This window comes from Clavelina lepadiformis, chromosome 1 (assembly GCF_947623445.1).
Source record: "Clavelina lepadiformis chromosome 1, kaClaLepa1.1, whole genome shotgun sequence".
Classification (NCBI taxonomy): domain Eukaryota; kingdom Metazoa; phylum Chordata; class Ascidiacea; order Aplousobranchia; family Clavelinidae; genus Clavelina; species Clavelina lepadiformis.
The window spans coordinates 21,814,085-21,832,194 of NC_135240.1; the positions used below are offsets into that span (position 1 = coordinate 21,814,085).

At 34.5% G+C, this 18,110-nt stretch overlaps 2 protein-coding genes across 2 annotated transcripts; both read left to right on the forward strand.

The window, feature by feature from the left end:
* Positions 1–5,706: 5,706 nt before the first annotated feature.
* LOC143461062 (bile acid-sensitive ion channel-like) lies at positions 5,707–11,466 on the forward strand. The gene is made up of 11 exons (XM_076958820.1): positions 5,707–5,825; positions 5,984–6,145; positions 6,461–6,541; positions 6,728–6,896; positions 6,989–7,105; positions 7,181–7,330; positions 7,411–7,511; positions 7,600–7,715; positions 8,047–8,190; positions 8,253–8,405; positions 10,520–11,466. The coding sequence occupies exons 1-11, from the start codon at positions 5,728–5,730 to the stop codon at positions 10,750–10,752; spliced, it is 1,524 nt and encodes a 507-aa protein (XP_076814935.1). The 5' UTR covers positions 5,707–5,727; the 3' UTR covers positions 10,753–11,466.
* Positions 11,467–13,754: 2,288 nt separating this feature from the next.
* On the forward strand, positions 13,755–17,456 carry LOC143449520 (bile acid-sensitive ion channel-like). Its single transcript, XM_076949757.1, has 11 exons — positions 13,755–13,858; positions 13,948–14,109; positions 14,384–14,464; positions 14,611–14,778; positions 14,901–15,018; positions 15,190–15,339; positions 15,458–15,535; positions 15,643–15,811; positions 16,248–16,391; positions 16,535–16,696; positions 16,833–17,456. Exons 1-11 carry the CDS (start codon positions 13,755–13,757, stop codon positions 17,096–17,098), a joined length of 1,602 nt encoding a protein of 533 aa, XP_076805872.1. The 3' UTR covers positions 17,099–17,456.
* The last annotated feature ends 654 nt before the right edge of the window (positions 17,457–18,110 follow it).

Sequence of the window (18,110 nt, forward strand, 5' to 3'; positions counted from 1 at the left end):
TTAAATAAAGTATTTGAAAAAATTCCATACAGTAGACTTATACACTTTATTAATAATAACAAAATTCTGCACCATAATCAATTTCGAAAGCTTCATTCCACTGTATTAGCAGTAACCGGTATCAATGAATATGCAAACCATCAAATAGAAAATAATAAATACATGTGTATGGTGTTTCTTGACCTTAAGAAAGCTTTTGATACTGTACCTCATAGACAATTACTTATGAAATTAATTTGCTATGGCATTTATGACAAAGCTAACGAATTGATAAAATCATATTTGACATGTAGACAACAATATATCAAGCGTGGTGATTATTTATCAGAGTAAAGGCACATCTCAATAGGTGTGCCACAAGGGTCAGTATTAGGGCCACTGCTTTTTCTGCTGTATATAAATGATCTAACCAACAGCACTTCCCTTGGAACAAGACTATTTGCTGATGATACAGTATTATACAATTTGTATTCAAATATTGCAGAAATTGAAAAACAAATTACAATCGAACTTGATAAAGTAAATCATTGGCTAAAAATTAACAAGCTTTCTTTAAATTATAGTAAAACTTCTTTCATGATAACAACACCTAAAATCTGCAAATGGCAAAAAGTAAACCTGATCATGAATGGCAAGAAAATAGAAAGCGCTACCAAAATTAAATATCTACGCATAATACTAGATGAACAATTTAAATGGAATTATCATGTTGAAGACCTTTGCAAAAAACTGTCAAGAATCTGTGGTGTCTCTACAAAATTCGACAATTTACCGATAAAAAGGTTCTGACGATGTTATACTATAGTCTTGTTTACAGTGCTTTACAATATGGTATATTGGTTTGGGGATCTGCATCAAATAGTGATTTAAAACTGTTAAATATAATTCACAATAAAATAGCAAGACTAATTAATTATCAATAGTAACAAATATACCAAACTACACTTTATAAAGCAAACGATATTCTAAATATATCTCAAATGTATCAATTATAGACAGGCAAATTCATGCATAATTATTACACAAATGTTCTTCCCCAAATATTTAACGACTATTTCAGCGAAATCCAAACAGCACACAAATATAACACTAGATCAAAACAGGACAACTTAAATTATTCTTGCCCCTAACCAAAACAGTAAAAGGTAAAAAAAGTTAACATTTCGAGGACCTAATTTTTGGAATAAACTACCAAACAATATAAAAACATTAAGTCTCATAAATAGTTTTCATATCAATTGAGAAGTGGACTTGTGTAAGGGAAGTGCTGTTCGGATAATTGTGAATAGGGTGATGGATGTATGGTTGTTGATTTCTTTTGCATCATATTGTTATTGATTTGATTAAAAGAAAATCTTCTACTGTTGGTTCTGTGGTGTGTCTCTGTTTTGCAGTGTTGTATTAATTAATTGAGTTTCATTTTCTTTTCTATCCGTTTCCATTGTACTTTTTTACAATAGAATCTGGGGCAACTGACCTGGATGATCGCGAGGTCTTTTCGCTGCCCCACACCAATCAATTTTGTTGAATTGTATTGTGATAGTTTAGTTTTACTTTGAATGGTGAAATAAATTCTCTCTATCTCTCTAGTTTTAAAATAGTTAAATGCCTAGAGCCTGTACCGCTTTATCTTCTACAGTCAGCTTATTTTATGAGTGGGTGAGGATACCATAATTTATTTTCACGTCTTCAACACTGTTGGTTTGCAAACAAACAGTACTGCAGTAAGCTGTCCAAGTTTCAGCAGCAACCAATAGCAGAGTTCTACTCCAGCGATTACAGTCTGCTGTTCATTACGTCACCAACAGCAGCCTATTAATTACAGAGCAGCAACCAACATCAGCCTGCCAATTACTGAGCAGAAAAGAATAAAAGGGTGCATATTAAAAACAGCAGTCTGTTGTACAATAATAACACCAGCTGTTCTGATTATTATGACTCTGCCTCTCTAAATCATTAATGGGCAACTATATGACATCACCAATAGCTGGGTGCTATACCGACCATCAACCATGCAGCGTCAGCAATTGCAGGATGCTACTAAAAAACAGCAGACAATTGCTGACGTCATGAGAAGTTGTAGCGGGTGCTCAGTTAAAATTGCTGTTGGAATAAGGACCAGAAAAGAACTACAACGCTTACTAGATCGGGACTTCCCCGACCTTGTTACAAGAAAATTATCATAATTAAGAAGCAAAGAAATAAACAATCATACCTGGCAGTTACTACAACAACTTGAATAAAGTTTTAGTTTTATTATTTAGTACAGTATTTTCATACGCCGAAAACATCATTTAGAAGATTTTTAATTAATTGTTGCGCTGATGCGCCAAATTTAACTAACTTCATTAATTGTAAAATAGTGGCTAAATAGCCTACTAATATAATAATTGGGAGGTGAATTTTAAGTAATATTTCCTGAGATTGGCTGAAGTTTAACTAGTGATATTTTTATATCTAAACACATAAGCACAGACAAATATTAAGCTCTTGACCCCAGCAAAACTCGTACTTTAGCTGCCATACAAGTTACTCGTATCTTATATTGTGAGTATATAGTTTGACTATCGCCCAGGATATAGAGAAGCGTTTTATTACTACTAAAAGTAGTTAGTCTACAAGTTGGTTGTAAGTATTTTGTTTAAAACTGGTTGAGGTAGGAGCGACCTACAAAAATCTCCATAAGATCCACAAAATGGCCATCGAGACTTCTACCAAGGGAATCCTTACTTTAATCTAACTCTAAACGGCTAAGCTAATGGATGACCGTTTGCAAACAAAAAGAAAAATGTCTGTAGTAATTTGAAGAATTGATGACCGTAAAGATTTATGATTTTTATGGATTTGGTATTTTGCATACTTAATTTTATTTAGTGAAAGTATGGCAGAGTTATAGCTTGGTCAGTTTCACAAACTTTAGCCTAATTAAATCAAGTCGAATCATACAGCCACATCTTGAGTCATGTCGCTTCAATCTAAGTTAATTTTGGTAAATTCAAGTCTTTAACTAATTAACGTAATTAACTTTACAAACTTTGTTATTGTCAGACGGAAAGCTGCATCAAGTTGGTTACCATTCATTTAAGCAGGAGCTCCTCAAATGTTTTTTGAAAATCGCCCATTTTATTCATGGTACACAGTATTACCTTTGATACCGTATCTACCACCGGCAGACCAAAATTAAATAAGCTACCGTATGTAGTTATGCAGGTTTCAAATGCAGTTAAAACGTTTTCAAGAAAAGGTTCTTCACCCAACTGCCTATTCAACTTCAATGAAGTGACTATTTTGTCTGTAGGTTAAGTTGTCTTGGTTGAGTTAGGTTAGATAGCTACAGGTTAAGACATGCAAATAGGCCTAGTTAAAATTAACAAGGTCAGCTGGGAAGCGGGGAAGGAGGTTTTCCCACTGTGCGGTCAATGGTGTAATAATCGTTAGTAATAATATCGTTATACCATAAATTTCATTAACAACTATTCGGTTAAAATTTGATTTAACCTAGTTTAGATGACAGAGAAGGTTTAGAATGAAGCTATAGTAGGCCTATTATATCTAAAAGGTTATTTTAACATTCAAGCGTTAAAAAACTCTGAATTACTGGTGAAGTGCGGAAGAATATTACTAACTTTGATAAATAATTGTTGTTAACGTACTTTAAAGAAGTGACATCAAAAAATATGTTGTTTTTGAATGGATGAAAAAATGAATGAATAAAAATGTTTGATATTAATTTTATCGACGCTTTATTGTTAAATAACAAACTTATTGACCATTTTCATTTACCTACCGTTAGCTCTCCTTTTGATCATAAGGGATTTATCGACTCCTAACACAGTCCTGTTCTTATCGACGCCAGGAGGTCGATATTGACCATTTTAGTTACCCATTTCATTTCATTTTCAGTCTTGTTAATGTTTTTTTAGATAACTTTAATTTGTTATGAAATTATTGGTTTGTGTTATTTTTTCCAAAGCACAAATTTTTGGTTGTTGCAACTACAACAATGTGATTCGGTTTAAGTTAAGTTATTTCCGATCATTGACGTAAATGACGTCATTAGACTGCAATTTGAATTGAGTAATCGAGTCAAGTCGATGGCTCCAGTCATTACGACATAGCATGAATGCGTTTTCCTTCTTGGCTTTGATAAATCTTATAAATTATTTCGTAAATATACAGTACAGTACAGTACAAATACAATACTTTTATATAACCATGTCAAACTTTCTTTCAATAAGTCAGTACCTGTTTATAAATCTCTTTGTGCGATGCGTATACGATTACGTCAAAACATTTTGAGAGGCAAACAGATACTCTATGGACATAAACTAGGGCTACCATATGTCCTCTTTTAGAAGGATTTGTCCTCTTTTCTAAAGAAAAATGAATTGTCCTCCGAAGACACTGAAAATGCCCAAATGTCCTCCTTTTTTGCATTTTGCGCTTTCTTGCTTATATTTTCAACAGAATTATATGTTTACGTGACTTTTCGACATGAGGCCTAAGTCAAGTCAAATGACTTTTCAGCGACAGCATGAGGTCTAATCATTTTTATTATCATTGTTTTAATTTAGACAAACATAAAATCTAAATAAAGCTAAGCAATAATGCCAAAGAGGAACACTGTGTTTTCTGATGAACTGCGACAGAAGTATCCTTGTTTCAGAAAAAGACATAATGATTTTGAAGCTGAATGCATTACTTGTGCATTTTGCGTATAATTATCCAAACACATCGGATAAATCCTTTAAACGTAAAACTTTATTTGCATTGTAGACTACTTGCTGGAGAAATTGTCCTCTTTTTCGGCGATGAAAATATGGTAGGCCTACATAAACTCCATGCAGTTCCGTTTTATACGTAGGTTATTTCTTCTGAATTTTATGCTTCAAAATAAATTTTTGTGTAATAAATAAATAAAAATCCAATTTAATTTATAATTTATTTCTAATATTAAATTGACCTTCAGCAGCAAAATGGTTTTACACCATTTTTTGTCTACATCACTTAAAATTGGACGATGTTAGCAACAAACGTTGCAATTAGTCAAACGTATTCCACTTAGTCAGGCACTTTGACCAGCGAAGTAAATTATTAATGTATAACACATAAATACTATAGCAAGGTCCTTAGCATATTTACGACTTGAAATTGTAGAAACAGGTAAGGTTCAGGCCTTACGTTAGGCTAAAGCATATAATTTTGATGATAACTCGCGCTTGGAAATGTCATGAAGGTTATAAAGTAAGAGAAATGTTATGTAAAACCGTAGGTCACTCTTAGTTAAGCACCTTACCGTACGTGAACATGTAGAACCGTATTAAAATTATGGAAAAAGATTGCAAAAAGCAGGATTATGTATTTGCGTTCTTATACGTGGAGCAATAAATTTTTTATAAGCATGGTGATTTTTTTGTTTAAGTTTTTATTAAATTTTTAAAATGTAAGCAAATATTTTAAAATATGCACGTCATACAATACGCTAAGCACGTTACTATGCACCTGTACATAAAGCACACAACTGATGGTCTGGAGATACGTAATGCTTTTGTACAAAAAAAAAATAAATGCAAGCATCCGAAAAGAATATTTGCAAACAAATCAACTAATTTAGGCTATATCAAATATCTATTTTTTTTTTATTTTAATCTTTTATTTTTAATTATAATTCTGTGTGCAAATACTTATAGCTATTTTTAGCAGCAATTTATAACAATTTTAATCAAAATGATTGACATTAAAAAATTACTTAAAGAATTTGCATCTGAAACAACTTGTCATGGGCCTGCGCAAATTGCCAAACAAAAAAGAACAGTTTTTCACAGGTGAGATGCGCAACGTAATATAGAGCATGACTTAGTGGGATAGTGTTATACTATGGTGAATAGGTACATCAAAGTTTATTAAATTTAGATTTTGTTTTAAATTCAACATATCAGTTCTAAAATACTATAATTTCTTTGCATCAAATTTATTTCAACAGGATCATTTGGTTGACTTTAATGCTTGGGCTAACCAGTGGAATGATTTGGCAGCTGAAATCAAAAATTCAGGAGTATACTGAATATCCAACATCTACTAGTATTCAGGAAAAGTATAAGACCGAGCTCGATTTTCCTGAAGTTACTATCTGCAATTACAATCGGTAAAATGCAAGTTATACATGTAGAAGCTGTGTGTCGTTGCTTATTTTTTTATTAAAAAAATGATGTTTTATATCATATGGTTTTTGTATGTTTACTTCATTTTTGTAGTTTCTGTATACTTTACATCAAGATCAAAAATCAAGATCATTTGTACTTTAAAGTAACATCATCAACATTAACCATTCTTTAGTACACCATAAACTTTTAGAGCGTTGAAACAATTTCTTTATAGTCGAATATTGGAATGGTGATTGTTTCACCAAATAGATTACTGTACAATAACCAAAACCTTATTTTATTAATATATGCTGCAGATTTTTTGGTATAGAATCTGCGCTTGAAGTGCAAACCCTTGACACACTGATAGAAGTATCGTCGCCATACAAGCCTCACGGGTTCTTGTCTATTTTAATTTCTGTTACGCGTAAAGGCTATACCCAAAGTTACTTTTATTATTTGAATATTAATTATACAAAAAGCAATTTGTTATACGTATTCAAACAAGTTCAAAATTTCAAAACAAATTATAGTTACACAAAAAAATAAACATACATCACAACGCAAAGGTTTTGCTTTTTTAGTAATTACAGCGAATGGTGGACGCAAGAAGTTGACCTTTATTACAAGGAGCTTCGAAAGCAGGGAAATAAAACTTTTCTACTCAGTGACGAATTAAAAAGTAAAGGTTGGGTTCTGAACGATACGTCAATAAAGAAATGTAGCTTTCGCAGCAAAGCTTGCTCCATTAAAGTACGTTCTGACACAACAAAAAAAATTGGGGCGTGTGTCATGTTTAGTATAGGCCATACTTAAAGTAAGATAACTTTGCCAAATTATTTTAGAACTTCAAACGCATTTTAACTCCTATGGGAATATGTTACACCTTTGCTGTCCATGATGTAATCCAAACTATCCCCGGTAGTGGAAATGGTCTCGTTCTTGTTTTGGATATCAATCAAGTATAGCAAGAGAAAGGAGATTCTGTTCAAAACTAATTAAGTGTGGTACAGTATGAAGAAATAACTTTTTTCCAGGAAAGGTACGCAACACATCCTCACTATGGGTTTCCAGGAGCTGGAGTTAAGGTTCATGTCCATGGGGCAAAAGAACCTCCGTTGATACAAAACTTTGGTGTATCCGTACCTAGCGGTCACTGTGGTCATATTGTTATGCAAAGAACTCAGGTATTTTTTACATTTCAACTTCCTCTTCTTAATTGCTATGTTTCTAACTATTTATGATTCATGCAAACTATATGTAAAAGCGAAAGCTGATGAACCCGCCATGGGGAATTTGCTCGAAAGAAACAACAAAACTTCGTCACTTTTCGGAATACAGCACAGCAGCGTGTTATATTGAGTGCAGGTTAACCACTACAGATTGCAACCCAGTCGTATTTTACTTAGTTGTCTGTGATGACTAATAATTTAATTGTTTTTGCTATACGCTTAAGGACTGATTACGTCATCAAACGCTGCGGCTGCAAACCGTATTGGGCACCTGTGAAAAGATATGAAGTTGAAGAATGTAATGCTTTGCAGATACTTGACTGTGCGGGAGAAGTTGAATGTAAACTTAAACTATTGTGCCACTTTTCGGTTTACCAGTAAATACTTTCACACACACTTTCCGCAAATTCAAAAACGGAAATTCTTTCATTCTAGTCAGCCTATATGATATGTTCCAAATGTATTACTTTTAAACTAAAAACGTATGTCATTTTAAATCCTTTTTTTTTAAAGTAAGCCTATAAAGATGGAAATTTGTAATTGGAAAGAAGTTTTTAAGTTTAAAATTTACATTGACAAAGAAGTTAATTATGCAAGGTGTAGCCTATATCAAATGGCATTATCTTGAGCTTAATAAACCTAATACTTAGCTTATAATAAATTTGTTTTAGCTCAATTTATGTCAAAAATCACCATGTCGAAGTGTGGGTGCGTAACACCATGCGAGTTTGTTACTTACGAAACGAAAGTCACTTACTCGACGTTTCCTAGCGTTCAAATTGGACAGCACCTCATTTCACCAAACAACTTGAAAGGTTAATTTAAGATGTTGCGATTCTTCTTTCCACAATTTAACATAATATTTGTTTGTTTAAAGTGGTGAAGCTTTCCACCGGAAGAGACTTTACAAAAGCTATCGAAGAAGTTTCAGTTTACAGAGAGAACTATCTGATGCTGGACATTTATTTTGACAGCCTCAGTGACAGGGAAATTATCCAATCGAAATCTGTGTCGGAAATCAGCCTTATATGTAAGATTTTGTGCCGATTGTAGGACTTTGCACTGTGCATACAAGGATTGTACGCTGACCAAAATATTAGAAAAAACACTACGACAGTATTTAAAAAAATCTTGATGATAAATACTTTCATATTTTGCTTAGCCTAATGACCCAAATACATAGGTGGGCAGTACCGCGGTGCTATAGTGCCGAATTACTGTACCGCGGAACTTTTTCAATACCGATACCGTCGGTACTTTTGAAAAAAGTACCGAATCTCTGTACCGAATTACTTTTTTTAAGAAATTTCCGTCGGTCCCGGTACTTGGTACTTTTCACGTGATTATTTCAAAATTTTAACAAGTATGTTTTCAAAAATACGAGGTCTGTTCGAAAAATATCCGACCTACTGGTATAAAGCACACAACACAATAAATTTCAAAAATTTTGTTTAATCTCCTTCAAAACAATCCCCTTGGCGGTCCATACCCTATTCCCAGCACTTCTTCCACTCCTGTTCCTCCGGAATGCTCCATAGCTCCTCCGTCGATTTTTCTATAATGTCTTCTCGTGATTGAAATCGTGTCCCTTTTAGAGTGTTTTTAAAGTGGGGGAAAAACCAGACATCACATGGTGCCAAGTCTGGAAGGTAAGGAGCCTGGCGAACGAGTGACATGTCGTTTTTGGCCAGAAAAGATTGGATCACATGGGCGGAATGAGCGGGTGTATTGTCTTGGTGAAGCCAGAATTTCTTTGCTGCCCACATCTCTGGCCACTTTCTTCGCACAGCTTCTCGAAGGCGACGTAGAACTTCCAAATAGTACTCTTTGTTGATTGACTGGCCTTCGGGTGCATACTCGTGAAGCACAATGTCGCAGGAATCAAAAAAACAGGTCATCATCAATTTCACATTGCTGCGAACTTGTCGTGCTTTTTTGGGCCTTGAAGATTCTACATGCTTCCATTGTGAGGATTGAAACTTGTTTTCTGGGTCGTAAACATAAACCCATGTTTCATTGCCAGTGATGATAGTCTTCATAAATTCTGGGTCATGGTTAGCACAATTCAGTATGCCTTGGGCAATTTCCTTCCAGAGTTCCTTCTGTTGTTCCGTCAGCAGCTTGGGAACGAATTTCGCCAACACTCTCTGCAGGTGCCAATCTTCGATTAAGATGGAATGAACTGTTCCCCTGCATTTTCCCACATCTGCAACGATTTTTCGTACTGTTAAACGACGACGATCTTTCAGTAGGCTACTAATTGGCAAACCTTCTCAATCACCTCCTCGTTTCGGGTTGTGGATGTCCTCCCTGAGCGTGGCTCGCTCTCCACTGACAATCGACCATCTTTAAAGCGATTAAACCATTCCTTTATTTGTGTTGGGCTTAAAGCGTCGTCTCCAAAAACCTGCTGAATCTTTCGAATTGTTTCAGTTTGACTGTCACCAAGGTTTTGGAAAAGCTCGATGCGATATCTTTGTTCGATGCGTTCTGTCATTGAAATGCGATTTTGCGTGAAAAAAAATCACCAGGCACGTACTTTATACCTGCATTTAATGCTTAACACAGAGAGAATGACATGGTCGATCGATTTGAAACGATTCACACGTACAGACTAATAGTAACATAACAATATCCCAAAAGAACTTGGAGCAGGTGGAGCTTGGAACTTCTAGCACTACTTTTGCTTGGAAGAGAAAAGATCAGATACTTTTTGAAGAGAACTCGTACATGTCAATTAATCCTTAATACCAACTTTAGCATCTGTTATGATCTTTATTAATTTAGAAATCTCAAGTAAAATTGCAAGCGAGTAACGTCACATATGTTTTGACCTGGAATAACCTTTACCGTGGGCATAATAGCGGAAAACATTGCACTTGAAGCAGCATCTTTTACACAAAAAGTACCGGTAGCAAGTACCGACAAAGTACCGAACTACTTTTTTAAAATAGTACCAAACACTGGAACCGTCGATACATTTTTTGCCAAGTACCGGTAGCGTTACCGACGGTAATTGTAAAGTACCGACTGCCCACCTCTGCCCAAATGGTCATCATGTATAGGCTATTGGCTATAGCTTTAATGTGATTACGTACGATTTTGTTCTATTTTTATGTAATCCTGAATCTTTCTCTTCCAAAGGTGACATCGGTGGATTGTTAGGGTTATGGGTCGGAATTAGCTTCGTTACAGTGTTCGAATTTTTCCAACTCTTTGTTGCTATCATCTGCGGAGCAGGTGCGACAACTGATGACAGCAAAAATACCCAAATCGAAACCGGGTTGATTACGCAAAAAGACACTTTTTCGACGAGAATGCTGTCATCAAAACAAGTAGAGAAGTTTGATTGTCTTACGCTGGAGCCAAAAAGTTAAATGTAGCGTAATAAAGTCTCACTGCTATTTTGACAAGTACGCCTTCAGAATGATATACCATAATAGTCTAAATTCAATACTGCATGATGTCGCAATTCATTAAACTTGAAGCCCCAAGCTACATTACGGGTTAAAGACGTTTTTATGGTTACACTGTAACATAAACCCCTATCCGGAAGCTTATGTGTAGTATCATTTAGTGTCAGGGCGTAACGTAAAGTTATTCATTGGAATAGAGTTTGGTTTATACTTCGGAAACTTTTCGTTTGTATTGAAATATAATTTATTATAAGATAGTTTCTTTATGAGCATGCCTTTGGGATGAGACCCCATCAAGGCTATTTGTTATCGTGGCACGTACGCAACTATTATATAGGCACGCGGTTAAATCATATTAGAGTTGATACTTCTTTTGTATGTTGTAATGATATGAGACAGGAAAATTTTGATAATTTTTGAAAAGTCTTTTTGTCTAATTCCCGTGATTCCACATGGTTTAGCTTTTTAAATATATGTTTGAATTAATACTAATTTAATACAATAATTGTACCTATAATCTTTCTTTCGCCCAACAAAACTTACGTGTGTAAATTACCCATGCGATAATGATTTACTTATATTATTATATTTAACAAAGTGTATGAACACGTCCGTTATTCCCACCCTGTATATCCCATATAGTGTCTGCAATAACGCGACAATACACTGATCACATTTGAGTATAAATGCACTGTTGTGATGACAATACATTTCCGTGTAGCATATTCTCTGATTTGTTATGTCATAACGAAAAGGATTTTCTGTAAACTCAAACCGATGGTAAACGTTGATACTGGCGCTCGTTTATTGGTGAAAAGTTGATCCACACATTTCCTTCACGACTTCGATGCAATTACGACATAAACTCGACAACCACATAACTTTTGGATAATAGACTAAGCCTACGATGTGTACAATTCAGCCTACATTCAATTGTCAGATTTATTTCAAACTGTTACAGGCATGCATCGATTAAATTATTAAACAAATTGCAGTTAATGATCATTATAACGAGTTTAGTTGCTTGTTTGTTAATGAAAGTTATACCAAAACTTGCGTTTCAGAAGTACCCTGTCAATTTGTTTGGGCGATATTGAATCGATCCAAGTTTTAACTCCGCATTTATAAGGAACATTGACAATTCATAATGATTTTCCAGTAATTTGACTTCAATTTTTCCGATCCGTTTTTTTCTTTCTTATTTCCATTTAATATTTGGCCCAGTGGTTCATAACCTTCTTCAAGAACATCAAAATGTTCGTATGCTGGCAGAAAACAATCTTATTTCAGGGAGGAGATTTGATCATCAGAAAAACAGAATAAATTAAACAAAACAGGCATGAAAGGAGAACCATGAAATATTTATGATCAGGATTACAGTGGATCATGATAACAAAAACTAACTTAAATTGATTGTATATAGTATATAAAATATACATATATACTATATACAAACCTGTCAATAGCAAAACAATGGCTATCTTATAAAGATAGTAAAACAATATTAGACATCTTAAATATCTTTCTTTATTGCAATTTTTCCGTTTTTATAATAACCGATCTAGAGCAGATGTACCCTACAAAAAATTAACGTTTAGCGAGAGACTTAGTATGAAGATCATATATTGGTATTGCTATCGGGATATTTCTCCAACAGCATTACAGCGATGTCGAGAATTGAAGTGGGTTTGCACAGTTTAAGCAGTTTAGTATTGGTATTACCACCAGGCACTACCACGCTTTAGTTTAACACCATACTACGGAGACGATTAAAATTGTAATGTTGTGATTTACACTTCGAGTAAAAGCTGAATTCAAACCTGCATGTAGCAAATAATGTGCAACCAATCAGCACTTGTTGGCATAGGTGGGCAGTGCCGCGGTACTATAGTACCGAATTACTGTACCGCGGTACTTTTTCAGTATCTATACCGGTACCATTGTACCGAATTACTTTTTTAAAGAAATTTCAGTCGATCCCGGTAATCGGTACTTTTCACCTGATTATTTCAAAATTTTAACAAGTATTTTTTCAAAAATACATGTCAATTAATCCTTAATACCTATTTTAGCATCTGTTGATCTTTATTAATCCAGAAATGTCAAGTTAACTTTCAAACGAGTAACGTCACATATATTTTGGCCTGAAGTAACCTTTACCGGGGAAGTAATTGCGGCAAACATTGCACTTGCAGCAGCATTTTTCGGACAAAAAAGTACCGGTAGCAAATATCGACAAAGTACCGAACTACTTTTTTAAAATAGTATCGAATACCGGAACCGTCGGTAAATTTTTCCAAAGTACCGGTAGCGTTACTGACGGTACTTTTAAAGTACCGACTGCACACTTCTGCTTGTATATAGGTCTATGCAATATTCATACTTTTGCGGGCGCAACACATAATCTAATGTGTGTAACTTTGTTTTAAAATAATTGTCATATTGGTTTTGAAAGTGGTCAGTTATTCAGTTATTATGTATGACTAATTGAATATACTGAACTAAAGACGGAAAATCAAGGTTATATATAGTTTTCAACCTGTGAAAGGTTAATGAAGGCGAAGCTTAAAACTGTTATACTCTGTTTGTACATAGGCATCATAGTCGATGTGTTGGCTTTCTTAACGAAGTACGCACAGTTTATATGTTGAACACAAAAGTTTAAACAAAAAATGTATCAAGCTAGACAGCGTGTAAAAAGTATCTACGGTAACGTTATTGGCAGAAACAACAAAAGTCTATTATGAAAAAGAAATGGGAGCCAAGTTGCAGTAATCACATTAATATTGTACTATATAATTAAAAATTTTGGTCTTTCATAAACTGTATATAATACTTCTGATATAAGTTTCTGTTTCTGCGCTTTTTAAGCGCCTAAGTCACAGTTGTGCTTAAGTGTGTCAAATAAGCTCATGCGTAGGCTATAGACATAACAAAATTTTAATCTAGTTCCAGTAGAAACAATGAGCAGCAGGCCTATCAAAAGTTTGCTGGAAAAGTTTGCATCTGAAACAACATGTCATGGACCAGCGCAAATTCGAAAATCAAAACGGAATTTTTTTCATAGGTGCAAGTATATGATTGTCTCCTTATTTTTTTTGTATACCCTAATGATTACAATAAAAATTTATTTTTTAACATCTGTATGTTGAACAGATTCTTATGGTTTTCCTTGGTATTTGCACTAAATGGCGGTTTGCTATGGCAACTGATCTACAGAATTCATGAATACGCTCAATTTTCGACTTCAACCGAATCACATCAGGAATACACATCAGCTCTTGATTTTCCAGAACTCACAATTTGCAATTATAATCGGTAAAGGTTTATTCTAGCTTGACCAAAAGACGCATGAAAACTAAAAGTTTAATTACGTTCGGAACAATCTTCCCAGCTAGCGGAACAATCCTTTTAATACTGCAATACACATAAGCACTTATCTCAAAACGAGATCATTGAACGTAAGCAACCAGGGATATTGCTGAATAAAAATAATTCTAACAGATTGTACACTGTTCAGCATATTAACGTATGTTTGAAAACTGCAGCCAACCTGTTTTTGAATACCATACTTAAGCAAACATCTTTGCAGATTTTTTGGCATAGATTCGACATTGGAATTAGCGACGATTGATGCACTCATACAAGCTTCATCTCCATACATAACTGACAGGTAACTTGTTTGCACATGTAAAAAACGTTTAATACGTAGCAATGACCGCATTTCGCTAGAAAATCATAGGTACATCTATAAAGCAAAAGGTAGGTCTTATATAGTCACAGCATTTAATTTATAAAACTTTTTTTTCTTAGTCTTAGCATTTACAACGATTGGTTGCCCCACGAGGTTAAACTTTATCATGAAGTTCTCCGAAAACAAGGCAAAGAGAAGTTTTTCCACAGCGATGAAGTGAAAGAAAAAGGATGGATACTCAGCGATAGCACTTTAAAAAGATGTACTTTCCGCAGCAAACCTTGTTCAATACAAGTACAACCATTTTTTTCAAAACATACTACAACGTATATAAATAACTGCTGAACGGCGCACTAAACGTAAGTTTAAAAAATTAGCAAGGGCCTCACGTGAAAATTTCACTTATGTTTTTCCTGAACTTTACACGCGTTATAACCCCAATGGGATTATGCTACTCATTTGCAGTTCACGATGCAATGCAGAATGTGCCTGGCAGTCAAAACGGTTTAGTGCTTATCCTTGATATCAACCAGGTGAACTAATTTAATGTAAAAGTTTTTTTATTGTACTAAAATAAGATATAACACCTATAATATAAATTATAAGAAGGATAAACAACAGACACAGCGGAAAAGAATAAAAATATAATAAATATATAGAAATAAAATAGGCTTCAGAAAATAAAATAATAAAATCTTCTTCAGAAAGGATACACTACGCATCCTAACTATGGGTTTCCGGGTGCTGGGGTCAAAGTTTATATCCACGACTGCAAGGAGCCGGCCTTGATACAAAACTTTGGTGTTTCCATACCAAGTGGTCACACAGGTCACATTGTCATGAGGAAGAACAAGGTACTTGACGTATTTTTTGTTCCATATTGCTCCATCCGCTTAGACTAATTTCTTTTTGATATACTTTGTCATGCTTATGAAAATGCTGGCGTGTAACATTGCGTTTTGCTATTGCAAGCGCACTCTTATGTATCCGCCTTGGGGAATTTGTTCCAAAAAAACAAAGATTCTAAGTTACTTTTCCAAATACAGTACAGCTGCTTGCTACATTGAATGCAGGTAAATAGCAGGTTTTCGCGTAACCTTTAGTTTATTTTATGTTTTTTTTTTGTATTTATACGGTATATAAATTATGTTTTATAGAACGGATTAATCAGAGAAAAGATGAGTAGTTTTCGCAATAGTTCTATTTTTAGAACTAAGTACGTCATTGAAATATGTGGATGCAAACCGTACTGGGCAAATGTGGCAACAGATAAGGTAGAAGAATGTGATGCGTTTGAAATATTAGACTGCGCAGGACCAGCTGAGGGTAAGTGCAGTGTAAGTGTGTTTTTTTGCAAAAAGTATATTCAATAAAAATACTTTTTATAAAAAAGTTGCTAAAGCCCAGAACATCTATACGTTTGGCTGACTACAGTGAAAGATGCATTACGTATATTCAACATGTTATTTTTGCAAAATTTAATCTATTAAATAACTATTATATCCGGTTTAGAAATTATTTTATTGCTATTTTTGATGATATACTTAGGGCTTTTATTTTATCGACTGAAGGGGAGTTTCTTTTGATATTACCTTTTAAATCTTCTTGATTTTTAAAATGCTTGTCTCAGTTCTTTATACGAACATTTATAAATTAGTGAATAATGTGGTTACGATTACGTGGTTACGATTACGATTAAACAGCGTGATAACTTTAACTCATGTGTGCGCTTATTAAACGTTCTATAAAACCCTTTGCAAAGCTCACTTCGCGTCGGAGTATACTTTAGCCAAATGTGGATGTGCCGAACCGTGCCAGTTTGTTACATTTGATACGGAAGTGACCTACTCAACCTTTCCTAGCATCGAGGTCGCACGATTTCTTACAGCTAATACCTCAAATGGAAGTAGGTTGTAAATGAGATTGTTTAACCGTCAATTTGCCTATATCTGGTCACAAATAAACTACTGTAATTTGCTACAGTATTGTTTGTAAAATTTAAAAATTGACGTAAATACATCTCTGCTATGTTTTTCTGCTGTTTAATAGTGGAGGTTATATATGCTGGAGCCATGAATTTGAATTTTATGAAATCAGTCCAAGATGTTGCAATTTACCGAGGAAATCATCTCATGCTCGACATACACTTTGATACTCTAAGCTACGTTAGAACCAGCCAGACAAAATCCGACACGGAAATTAGCCTAATAAGTAAGTAATTTTGCAATTAGCAAATACGAAATTTTGTTAACGATGTCTAGTTCAGTGACACTGAACGGTAACCCTGAACATAATACTCATTAACTGCTTAAAACTAACAATAGTGTTTTGTGATTTGTGACATCAGGTGATATAGGCGGACTGATGGGATTATGGCTCGGGATCAGTTTTGTGACTTTATTTGAATTTTTCCAACTCTTATTGCTAATGGTTTGTGGAGTAAGCGCAACATCTCATGACAACCGTGTTTCTCAGCTTGACACTAGGTCACTTTCACTCAGCACAAATCTTCCAATCACAAAGCAGCCAATAAGAGAACATGATTTACAGAAAATTGAGCTAGATCGTATCATTCGTATGTCTGAAATACAGCATGTACGAAATAACTCTTAAATCGCTCTCCTTATAAGTTCATGTAACTATTTAGAATCGTAATGATTCGAGCCAGATACTCGAACCCGATCGGACTCGAGTCCCTTTTTACAAACATTTGGCTTGGGTTCCCTTTCTTAGAAGTTACATAAAAGACTTGACTTGAGCAAAGCCAATGTTTGAAATGAGTCGAATTGACTATCTTTCATTGGACCAAAACATTAAAGTATAACGTACAACGAAGATTACTTAAGTAATTGTTGACAAACGCTTGTACAGCGCAGCAAAACGAAGCAACGAAGCAAGATTACTCAACAATTGTTGACAAACGCTTGTACAGCGCAGCAAAACGAAGCAATTTTTTTAATTCTATGTTGACATAAAGGGTATTTTTTGCTTTCTGTATAGTTTGACTTTAGCTATCAGCTGACTTAATATGACTCAAATCTTATTTTCTTAATTGACTCGACTTAAATCAAGTCACTTTTTTCAAAAAACTTTACTTGATTTGAGCCTTATAAGTTAAATCTCCTGACATGGTCAATGGTCATTGTATTGGACAATTATTTTGTCATCATTTGGGTCAGAAGAAATAAGGTTGCTCAATCAAAAAATCCAGCCGCTCTCCTTCAATAAACTTGTTGGATATAAAGTTATGGTACGTGCCCAACTATGCCTCGTGAAAGTATTACAGAATACTATCAACTCATCGATGTAAACGGTAATTATATGGATTTTGACAGGCTTTTGATCGACCATTGTATTTTGCACTCGTCAACTCGTAAACATACATTGTCAACTCGTTAACTCGAAACGTTTGCCAAAAAAATGGTTGTTAGTTTATTGCTTTTGTATTTATTTCTCGAATAACCCGCCATTCTCAACACTTCGCAATGATAGAAGTCGGTTTTGGCAAAAATGTTCAAAACAAGTACGCAAGCTTGTAAGCTGTTCGTTGTATTACACAGGCCTACGTAAAACTGAATTCGGGCAGAGGCCGAGTAGCCAGAGAGCTTGAATCAACACAATTTTA